This window comes from Acartia tonsa, chromosome 12, assembly GCF_053477335.1.
Source record: "Acartia tonsa isolate MP-2025a chromosome 12, ASM5347733v1, whole genome shotgun sequence".
In the NCBI taxonomy this organism is placed as follows: Eukaryota; Metazoa; Arthropoda; class Copepoda; order Calanoida; family Acartiidae; genus Acartia; species Acartia tonsa.
This window is the reverse complement of record NC_137271.1, coordinates 1,847,578-1,859,705: the sequence shown is the minus strand read 5'-3', so window position 1 is coordinate 1,859,705 and position 12,128 is coordinate 1,847,578. Positions and strand designations below refer to the sequence as shown.

Below are 12,128 nucleotides of genomic sequence, written 5' to 3'. Positions count from 1 at the left end.
CTTATATTAAGTAACACGATGTGTGTTTGTCTTTGTGTATGTTTGTACCAAAGGATCTCACTAACCGCTGAACCAATCAGGTTCTCCTTAACAGGGTTGCTTCTCATAGGTCCCAGGAAGGTTTATAACTATTTTGGGGGAGGGTACCACCACCCTCCCAAGAGAAATCACAATAAATCGAAATAGAGACTCCTACGTAACATTGCAAAGTATCGTAGAAATTTGATAGAGACTCTTTCGCAACATTGCAAGGTATCATATTTTTTGTTTTAAAACACCAAACATTTAAAGTGCCACTAGAGGCCTCTAGGGGTGTAGCCGCTAGTACATTACATAAAAGAGAACAAACAGCTTCTATTCTATACTATTATTAGATCTGCTAGATAGAAGTAGAGTTCACCATTTTTAAGATTGAAATGTATTTCTGATTAATATTAAAGTCCTTTTATAATACTTTATCAAAGGCAAACAAAACTTTAACTATATTCTAAACTATTATTAGATCTGCTTACTAAAAGTAGTGTTCAATGGGAAGCATGGATTGCTGGAACTGATGCTGATTCTGAAGGGAGTTGGAAATGGTCAAATGGATGTCCTGGTATATTTTCTATGAGTTCTTGTTGGGTCTTTTTTGCAAAATAACAGAAAACCAGCATTGAAACTAGCAATCTTTAGCAGTTCACGGTAAAATGTTACTGGGATTGAATATTTCCAACAGTAAAAATTTTCATCACATTTGTAACCTACAAGAAAAAGGCCTACAAATCAACAGGAATAGCCAATATTCAATAATCTAGTTTGCATTGTTTATGTTAAAAGAATATATATATATACTAGCGGCTTCGCCCCTAGCCTCAAGGGGCTTTGCCCCAAGAGGAAATTCATAAAAGAATCTTCAGCAAAAAAAAGGACCTAGGAAATCTCCAGTAAAAAAAAGAAAAAAAAATGGGGGTTGGGGGGTTGGGGGTGTCCCATCCCCCAAGAAAATAGCTTAAAACCCTGAAGAGTAAAATCCAATCGGTTCCGTGGTTACCAATATCTTAAGGGCCGGACAGACAGACGGCCGGACAGACAGACAGATGGATGACCTAACCTATTACTAAAAATCAAAAATGAAAACCTGATTAATAAGGAATTACTTTATAAAAAGTGTTAACCTTTAAATTAATAGGCTGCAAAATAAAAAACAGATTTAATAATCATTAAACATAATAAACATTCAAATACAAAATATATAAAAGAAATAGTTTATGAAATTTCAACTTTATAAAGACGCTTTGCTCTTTTCGTGTATTTAAAAAGCACGGCATTGCTATAAGTGTATGTGTTTGCAACAACATAAATAAATAAATTTTAATTGTCACTATGATCCAAAATACTAATTCAACAAAAATATATAAGATTAAACAAGTAAGCTCAGGTTCAAAACAGACTACGATTTTATTTGCAATAATATTTATAACTTTACATATACCACAAATAATTCCATAAGAGATTTTAAACAAAGCCCTTTTGCTTGTCAATACATTTTCACTTCAATTTTATTTATCTTTAACTTAAAGTTTCATGCTTTCACAATCTTCAGAAACATACTAATGATTTTTATAACAAAATTAGGCGATTTTTTCAAAAAAAAATTTAGGAGATTTTTCAACATTTAATTTGGTTTAGAAAAAATACTAATTTTGAACAGCTACTTTATTTATTTTCTTAAGAAGGTGATATTTTCTGTGGATATATAATATGTACATAGTTTTTTTTTCAGTAACCTATTTCAATTGGTGTCCTGGTGAAGCAAATAATCACGATGATGAACACTGCTTGGTGGTAAGAATTGTTCTATTAGAAAATTTATTTTGTTGTAATATAAAAAACTAGCGGCTTCGCCCCTAGCCTCTAGGGGCTTCGCCCTATGAAGTAATGGGAAGTCAACCCTCCTAAATAGAAATATTAAAAAAAAATTATTTTTTGTTTAATTACTCTGTGTTAAAATTAAACCCAGCTTGTGCGTTTTATGCACAAAAATTTTAATTTGTACAAATTAAACCCAGGTTGTTTACCGTGATTACAAAAATTTCAATTCGTAAAAATTAAACCTAGGTTATTCGCATACACAAAAATTAAAATTTAAAAAAAATATTTAAATTTTTTTTTGGGGGGGGGGGGATTCGTGGGGCTTCGCCCCATGTTGCAGTGGGGTTCCCCCACCCCAATTACTGGTTTTTGTTTACAAAAATTTTAAAAAACTAAAAATTTTGGAAGTGGGGATTTTTTATTTTTTGGGGGGTTGGGGTGTCCCACCTCCCAAGAAAATAGCTAAAAACCACCAGAGGACCAGTAGGTATATTCCCAGAAGGGTTGAGCCCAATTTGATCAACAGTTACTGAGATTTTACAAAAAGTGTAAAAAAAATCTTTGGTGGGTGGTTTTTTTTTTTGGGGGGGGGGGGGGGTTGGGGGTGTCCCACCCCCCAAGAAAATAGCCTAAAACCACCACAGGACCAGTAGGTATATTCCCTGAAAAGTAGAATCTGATCGGTTCAGTGGTTACCGAGATCTTAAGGGACGGACGGACAGACAGACGGACAGACGGTCAGACGGACAGACATCAAGCTACTTTGTATTATAGATAAGGAAAATTGCAATTCATACATTTTTGCTTAAAATAAAACAAAATTATGTATTAATTTTTTGTAATACTGCACTGCGGGAATATGTTTCCAAATAAAGAATATTTGAAATACCAATTCCAACATGATCAATATTTAAGAAAAAAAACGAAAAAAACTATTCCTAACAAAACTAAAAAGGTTTTATGTGATTTTCATTGTACTTTTTTGTTTTAGTTATGGAAAGAATGTGGATGGAAAATGAATGATATTGACTGTTTGAAGAAAGGTGTTAATACAGCTGTTTGTAAGACTACAAGTAACAACATAAGTAAATTTTTTTATGGTAGTAATTAACCCCCCACAATCAAATTTTATCCCTGGGGTAATAATTTGGGGGGATAACAAAATCAAGCAATCTTCGCGCGCTATTTTACCCCCCCCCCCCCCCACCATTGCAAATTTAAACTCCCCTAAATATAAAAGCTTGGACGCCCTTTGCCTTATATTGATACCAGGTAAAAGGTATAAAAAAAGGTGAAATAAATCTTAAATAATATTTGGGGGGGGGGGGGGGCAAATGGAATAAGACAATGGCCGATAAATTGATGTACATCCCCAATGATGATAAAAAAAGACTCCTCCATTAGATTAAAGTTATTGGTTGAAACTTTTGGATACACAACCTAATGATCTAACCAATCAAAATTCACTATAGTCCCCAAAGTTGAAAAGCCAACTAATAAGAAAACGTTAATATAAAACATTAGGGACTAGTGTAATAAACAGCCCATTGTCCCCTCTCTCTCTCTTTGATTTTAACCATCTAATATATCTACTGGCTAAGCAGCACCAGGCCTCCAAGAAATAAAAAAACGGTACAAGAAGTTCTAACTTATATAGTTATACCTGCTACCCTAAAGTCATTAGTAAAACTATTTTGATTTGAATTAAAATACATGTTAATATCCCCACCCCCCCTTTTGTTATTGCATCAAAACTCTAAATCTACAGATGTAATGGGAGTTGCTACAAAAAACAATTCGCTTGCAGACAAAAAAAAAAAAAGGTCCCAACCACTTGGCCAAATAGTTGTCTGGTTTATACATCTATACTTATACATTTAATAAGTTGCCCATTAAATCTCTGTAACAGTTACCTGTAGCTATAATATCATGGTTGTCACTTAAATCCAGAATCTTTCATTTGAAAATCCGACCAAACATTTCGTCAAAACTCGATCATTTATGTCACAATAGTGCCACTTCTTACCTGTAGCTGTAATATCATGGTTGCCACTTCTTACCTTAGCTGTAATAACATGGTTGCCACTTATTACCTGTTGCTGTTATATCATGGTTGTCACATCTTACCTGTAGCTGTAATATCATGGTTGCCACTTCTTACCTGAAGCTGTAATATCATAATTGCCACTTCTTACCTGAAGCTGTAATATCATGGTTGCAACTCAAATCCAGAATCTTAACATTTGAAAATCCGACCAAACATTTCATCAAAACTCGATCATTTATGTTACAGTCCTACAAACTAAAAAGGGAGGAGTAGGTTTCGCTAAAAATCTGTAAAGGTTGTGAGTTTTAAGTTAAAAACAGTAGTAGAACGATAAAAAATTTAAGTCACTTTTTAAAAAAAAAATTTTGTCTTTTGTTCTTTTCAATAAGAAATACACATATTTAGTGAATATTACCGTTCTACTACTATTTTTAAGCCTTAAAACTCACACCTTAATGAAATTTCAACACAACCTACTCCTCCCTTTAAACAAGATTAGTTATCTGGAAACCTTTGCCTTTGGAAATGAAATAAGATTACTGTCTTAAAATTGTTTTCCATTATGGCTCCTAAACCGATTAATATCCGCTGGATTAGATCCAGTTCTCAGCCACATGGAAAAATCATGCATGGTATTGAATTAAAGACAATTTGCCACAAATATCAAAATAAAAACCATTAACCTAGTATTGGTTTTGTTAGCCTTTGCTTTCAATCCCTCAGGGCTAAGACAAACTGGGTTTTATCTTATAGTTTTTCATTTAATATCCATGGAAACTGTACAAGATAGGAGCTATTAATAAATATTCTGGCATATGAAAGCTAAGATAGTTAATTGAAAATCCGAAGAAAAAAGGTCCAAATATGATAAGTTTAATTTAGACAACCAAACACAAGGACTTCCTAACACTTTAGGTAGATGTTTAATAAATTCTTTCTCGTCTGCAGAATTTTAGGTCCTTGAAAAAGTTATATTTATATTTCTATACTATAAAACTATTCTGCTAACCAATGAGTGGACTTGATTTAAATCTCTGATCATAGATAACTTTTATAAAATGTTCTTAGCACTCCTTAAATTTAACCTTCAACTAAACAACAGTTGCAAGAATGATAAATATTATTTCAAACAAACAAAAAATATTGTATATAGTATTTCTTAATATATACCTTCGCCCCTTTGTCCACCTGTATATGTTGCAGCTTGCCCAACCTGCCCAAACTGTCCAAGTCTGACTTGTCCAACTTGCCCAGTTAAATGCCCAAGAACAGAGCTTGATCTTTAAATCGTTTTTATGGTGCGCTGAATCGGGGCGATTCAGAGGTGAACCGTAGGTGCGCTGATGGTGAGCCACAGCGCACCTATAAAACATTGATTTTTAAAAGATTTTTGGCACGGTGTTTTTAGATCGCTTGCGCACTCACTAAAATATCGATCCGCAACAGTAAGGTATTTTATATAAAATGCCGTGTCAGTATGGTATTTTATATAAAACATTAATATATAATTTATTTTAAAAATAACTATAATAAGTTTAAATCACCTATAAACGATTTAAAGATCAAGCTCTGGTGAATAATATTAAACTTTTTTAATAATATAAATTTTTTGTTAACTTTTGAGCAATAAGGATCTCAGAAAATTACAAATTATTCACCTTAGTAATTATATCATGATGCTTCACAACATATTAGAAAGTATTCGCAGATAATTAAAGATAATTAAATTTTATAGTACGTCGGTCTGTTGTTGGGCACTAGTAAGTCATCAAAATTTTATGGAAAATATGTTTTTTTTAGCTGTTTTCAAAGTTAGACGCCAGAAATTTTCTTCTCATTTTGACTAAAGTTGAAATTAAAGGTGGTAAGGTAAGGGGGGATTATATTATTATCCCATATTACGAAGAAACCATTAGAGGGCGAGGCTAGGAGCATAGTAAAATAGGGGCTCATTTAATTTTCTAAATTTTAGATATTTTTTCTTGAATATAACTATAAATGCTAGAGAGGGAAATAGTTAATAGCAACTTTGGAACAGAGAGAGAGAGAGAGAGAGAGAGAGAGAGAGAGAGAGAGAGAGAGAGAGAGAGAGAGAGAGAGAGAGAAACAGAGAGAGAGAGAGAGAGATAGAGAGAGAGAGAGAGAGAGAAAGAGAGAGAGAAAGAAAGATACCAAAACTTGGGATAATTAGTGACACAACCAAAAAGATTTTACCCAATTATCTCTAAAACTAAGGGAATAGCACCCAAAATAAAATTGCTGGTATGTCGTGAAAATGCTGGTATGTCATGGCACGAGTCACCACATTTACCACCCCCCCCCCCCCTTTAACTAATATTCCTTAGTAATGTAATAGTAACTGCAACAAAATTTATCCTATTTAGAAGTTAGAGATGAATGTTTAAACTACAGTATTTTGGATGAGAGCGCCAGAAGTGTCAGTAATGCAGGAGGTCAAAAATTCTGTGATAACATTGATGTTTTAAATAGAACAAGTCCAGACTGGAGAATGGCGGGTTGGTACAGGTTCAAACAACCAGCAGGAACTAGGCTAGCACCTTTAGCCCCTGGTCAAGATCATTGTGGAGCGTATCGTGCTGGTTGGTCAAATTCTGAATTGCCAGATAGAAATGGTGAAAGTGCAGATATCAAGATCTGTTTTGATATGGATTATGGTAGTGCTAATGATTGTGCTGTATCAAATCAAGGAAAGGTGACCAATTGTGGCACATACTTTGTGTATTATCTTGAGAACACACCAACGTGTACTGCAAGGTATTGTGGCAGCAACTGATAATCAAAATTATTAATTACTAATAACTTCATATTGATAATCGTTACTTGTTTATTATCATTTAATGTGTACTAAATAGAGCATGATTATCACATTTGGGATTTTCTTTTATTAGCATTATCATTTAAGTTTGACAAAATAGACATACACTGTTACCAGGGTGTTGGAATCTTTATCTTGACTTACAGTCTTGACTAGCTATATAGTATTAATTTAAATTTAATGATTTGTTAATATTATGTTTTCTGTAATTGTTTTCATTTTCAACTAAAATTAATCTAAATAATAAACTTAAGTATTACATTTTGTGTTTATCTGAAAAAAATAATATTTTAACATAGGTATAAAGTATAAGGTATTATTAAAAAATACAAGGCAAACTTTGTATCAAATGTAAGTTACACAAAATGTATTTGTAAAAAATTGTAGTTATAAAATCAGACTCAATTATAATAAAGATTAATAAGATTTATAATAATGGCCTAAAGACCAAGAAGTTGCTTTTATAACGTGGTAAAAATTTAAAAAAAAAAACATTATAACAAAAATTTACAAGAATAGATATTACAGTTTATAATACTTAATTAATGAACAAAATAGAAATATTTACAGGCATATTAAAATATATTAGGAACTATACATCAGGATCTTCAAGTTTAAACTCTTCAATGTCAATTTTATCAATATGGTCACTATCATAGAGATAATCACCAGTTTCTTCTTTTACATTAACATCTGCATAAGCTTTGTCAATGAAAGCAGGCTCCTCTTTAATAGAGAGAGAATCATTAGCAAGAGTTTCTTCTTCCTTAGTTTGAGGTAAATCTGAGGTAAATTCTTCACAATATTTTTTAACCAAATCTTCTTCTTCAACTTCTATCTTAGCATTTTCAGTTTTTGCTTGAGAAATATTATTTGTGTCCTCTTCCTTTAGCTCAGTATTATCAATATTATTGTCACTAATATTGATAGCATTATCACTTATATTATTTCCATTGTTTTTAATGCATTTCTCACTCAGTTGTTTTATTTCTGATGGTGATAATTTTTTTATCATCACACAAACAGGTTTCATTGTTGATTGTAAGTGAATATATTTGGCATTGTGTGCTTTCTCATGTTTATCTCTATACTTTGATGAAGTGAACGATTTACGACATATTTCACATGAATATGGTTTCTCTCCAATGTGTGTTCTCATATGGTAATCTTTACTTTGAGCAGTGGTGAATGATTTAGCGCATATTTGGCATGAATATGGTTTCTCCCCTGTATGTGTTCTCAAATGTTTACTTTTATCGCCAGAGTGTGAGAATGATTTACCACATATTTGACATGAATATGGTTTCTCTCCTGTATGAGTTCTCATATGAACATCTTTATTTTGCGCTGTGGTGAATGATTTATAACATATATCACATGAATATGGTTTTTCTTTTGTATGTGTTCTCATATGTCTAGTTTTATGACTTGACTGTGAGAACGATTTACCACATATATCACATGAATATGGTTTTTCTTTTGTATGTGATCTCATATGAGTATATTTATGACTTGACTGTGAGAACGATTTACCACATATTTCACATGAATGAGGTTTCTCTCCTGCATGTATTCTCATATGAATATCTCTATAATAAGTTGTACTAAATGTTTTGCCACAAATCTGACAAGAGTTCTTTTCTTTTTCACTATCCATTATTCTATGCTGTTATATAATTATAGATATTTGATATTCCTACAGTGGCATCAGTCACAAATCTGAAATTTAAAAAGTAATCAGCTGAAGATTAAATAAATAGTGTCAAATAGAATACAGTAGTAAATCTAAAAGTAGGGTAAGAGGGATTAAGTCAAGTATTTTGTGATTCTACAGGATCATGGTCAAAAATGACATTTTCCAAGGTCTGGTTCAATATTACCAGATTAAATAGCCCTGCCTTACCCTAATAAGTTGGACTGGGATTCACTGAAAAATGAGGTTATGGTGCTTTTACTAAATAACATAAGTATCACCAATTTCCATTCAGTTAATTCTCCCATATTTTAAGGATCATTTTAGAATGTTACAAATTTTTAGTGTCTGAGTTTTAAAAGTTATTTCATTTTTAATTAACTGTCTATTAGACAATTACAAGATTAAAAGAACAAATCTACTATTCCTACTTTAATCAAAGACTTACTTAGACAGACGAATGGACATAAGAATAGCAGGATAATGATGTCCATAATGAGACCCGACTGCCCATATTGATTAGGCTCAATTAGACAATTTTAAAACTGTAAAACTAGCTATACTAGAGCTATAGTTAGAGTTAGTCTGAAAAAGTGTATTTTAACATTAAGCAAGGTGTTATAGACGACAGAGTATGAATGTCGTTACGCACATACAAACAAACATTTAAGAGAACATAGTTTTAGGGATATGCAAGTGATATGAGCTAGAGCCAGTGTCGCGGAGCTGGAGCTGGAGCCAAGAGCCGAAGAGCCGCCATATTTTGCCGGAGCCGGAGCTAGAGCCGTAATTTTCGTTAAAAAACGGCTCTGGCTCCGGACTAGATAAATAAAGAGATTTTTTGGAATATTTAATTAGTAACTCTGTTTTATCATTTGCAAATGCCCCTATTATGTTTTTCAAGTCCATTTTTATCAAAAATTGAACTTTTAAAACCTTCAAAAGTCAAAATAGGAAAAAAAAATATGTTGAGTTTTTCTTGATTTTTGGTCTGAGCCAGAGCCAAATCCGGAGCCGGATCCGGAGCGGCACCAAAATCAAACAGCATCGCAACGCTGCTATAATCCTTTTTTTTCAAAAAGACATAAAAAAATCCTTTTTATGTATATTAAAACATCCTTGAAAAAAATCTAAAATACAAGGTCTTGTTTTACATGAGCAACATTTAAATTTGTTGTCTAGCACACCCTTGTATTACCTTTATATATATTAGTGATCGTATCTCTCCTATTATTATATCAGAACAAAAATCTTGATACTCACACAGTCACCTTCTAAACAATAGATAATATAATATGGATAAATATAGATATTTTTGTATTGCTCATAAAGTTTTTATTCGTATTTAACTACATAGATTTTATTTAGTTAAATGATTATGATAATTGATTATCAGAAGAATGTCTGGAAAGAAATATATTCAATTTTAGTTTTGTTTTAGTTTTTTTTTCGCTTCCTCGAAATCTAAACTTCTTACAAAATAAGTTTTAATAATAATTGTTTATATAATTGTATATCCCTTGTATGAACAAAATTTACTCACCTAAAGTATAATTTTCCTCCTACAGCTACAGTTCTTTCCTTAATTCATTTCATTCTTTATATCTGAAAACATAAGATTGTTGCATACAAATTCGAACAATATAATTATGCAATCCAATATATACATAATACATATATAAATTTGGATTGCAAAATACATTATTATTGACTTTAAAATACTCTAATTAGGAATTCAAGGAGTAATATTGCAAAGTATGAAAATAAAGAAAATAGAACACTTAATCATTGTTTTATTAGTACTTAAGTAAAAACTTTAAAACTTTTTTTAATGAAAATTAATACATTTAGAAAAAGTTACCTATTTAAAAAAAGAAAAAAGGAATGCACTGAATATCTTTCAATATTTTGAACTAAAATAAATGATTTTCAATTTTTACAAGAACATATAGTTTTATATTAAGAGGTTGATAAAATAATGAAACTAAATATCAGGTTCTTCAAGTTTGAATTCTTCAATATCAATTTTATCAATATTGTCATAAGATTCTTCATAAATATTTTCATTATCAGATAGATAATCACCAGATGTTTCTTCTTTTATATAAATATCAACATCTTCCTCTTTAACAGAGATACAATTCTCTTTGCAAGTTTCTTCAATATTCTTACTCTTCTCTTTCACTAAAGGATGAACATATTTATGAATATTTAGAAGATCAATACTAGAAAATATTTTGCTGCAAATAATACAGCTAAAAGATTTCAATGCATTAGTTTCTTCTACAAAATTTGTATTTTCACAAATGATGGTTTTGGAATCATTATTTTTTTCATAATTCCATGGATAATAAGTCTTTTCACTTTCCTCAACAACATTTGTAGCTTTACCATCTATCTGAATTGTGAGAGGATCTTTATCAAGAGTTTCTTCAAGACTGTGTTTATTATTTATTTCAGACAATGATTTTATTTCTAAAAGTGAAAGTTTCCTTAGCTTGACACAAACAGGTTTCATTGTTGATAGTAGACCATTGTAGGTGTTCTTATGTACAGTCTTATGTTTATTAACATCCAGGAATGATTTACTGCACTTGTCAGATGTATCTAGTTTTTTTTCATTAATATGTGTCCTTATATGCGTGTCTTTATTTCCTTTTAGTGAAAATGATTTACCACATACATCACATGAATATGGTTTCTCTCCTGTATGTGTTTTCATATGTCTGTTTTTATTACTAGATGTAGTAAATGATTCACTACAAACATCACATGAATATGGTTTCTCTCCTGTATGTATCTTCATATGAGTATCTTTACTATCTAATCGTGAGAATGATTTCTCGCATATATTACATGAATATACTTTTTCACCCGTATGTATTCTCATATGTCTATCTCTATCACTAGAGTATGAGAATGATTTTTCACATATATCACATGAATATGGTTTCTCACCAGTATGTATTCTCATATGTCTATCTCTATCACGAGAGTACGAGAATGATTTTTTACATATATCACATGAATATGGTTTCTCACCAGTATGTGTTCTCATATGAGTGTCTTTACTTTGAGCTGTGGTGAATAATTTTAAGCATATACCACATGAATATGGTTTCATACGAGTATGGGTTCTTATATGTCTATTTTTATTGCTTAAGACTGAGAATGTTTTTTTACATATTTCACATGAATATGGTTTCTCACCAGTATGTGTTTTAATATGTGTATCTCTACTATTTGCCTGTGAAAATGATTTACTACAAACATTACATGAATATGGTTTTTCACCTTTATGTGTTCTCAAATGAGTATCTTTACTTTGAGCTGTAGTGTATGATTTTCCACATAAATCACATGAATATGGTTTCTCACCAGTATGGATTCTCATATGAATATCTCTACTATCTAATCGTGAGAATGTTTTACCGCAAATATCACATGAATATGGTTTCTCACCAGTATGTTTCCTCATATGACTGTCTTTATTTCCTTTCTGTGCGAATGATTTACCACATATATCACACGAAAATGGTTTCTCCCCAGTATGAGTTCTCATATGAATGTCTCTATTACTAGCTGTACTAAATGTTTTGCCACAAATCTGACAAGAGTTCTTCTCTTTTTCACTATCCATTATTCTATGCTGTTATATAATTATAGATATTTGATATTCCTACAGTGGCATCAGGCAC

General features: G+C 31.4%; 2 protein-coding genes across 7 annotated transcripts in view; one reads left to right on the top strand and one right to left on the bottom strand.

Annotated features, from left to right (window-relative positions):
* Positions 1-6,982, top strand: part of LOC145332999 (macrophage mannose receptor 1-like) — a 41,751-nt gene extending 34,769 nt beyond the window's left edge. For 3 of the 6 annotated variants that reach the window (XM_080178125.1, XM_080178124.1, XM_080178121.1), the window contains 4 exons: positions 503-598; positions 1,766-1,827; positions 2,846-2,939; positions 6,286-6,981. In XM_080178125.1, the coding sequence (XP_080034251.1) occupies positions 503-598; positions 1,766-1,827; positions 2,846-2,939; positions 6,286-6,695 (662 nt within the window). In that variant the 3' untranslated portion in view covers positions 6,696-6,981. Of the gene's footprint in view, positions 1-502; positions 599-1,765; positions 1,828-2,845; positions 2,940-6,285 lie in introns of all 6 variants that reach the window. The other 3 variants (XM_080178122.1, XM_080178123.1, XM_080178126.1) reach the window with 3 other exon arrangements.
* Positions 6,983-10,414: 3,432 nt separating this feature from the next.
* Positions 10,415-12,128, bottom strand: LOC145334448 (uncharacterized). Its single transcript, XM_080179911.1, has one exon. It carries the CDS (start codon positions 12,068-12,070, stop codon positions 10,415-10,417), a length of 1,656 nt encoding a protein of 551 aa, XP_080036037.1. The 5' UTR covers positions 12,071-12,128.

What these genes read in the sequence shown, in the direction of transcription:
- LOC145334448 (XM_080179911.1), bottom strand. Translation starts at nt 12,070, where the DNA reads ATGGATAGTGAAAAAGAGAAGAACTCTTGTCAGATTTGTGGCAAAACA.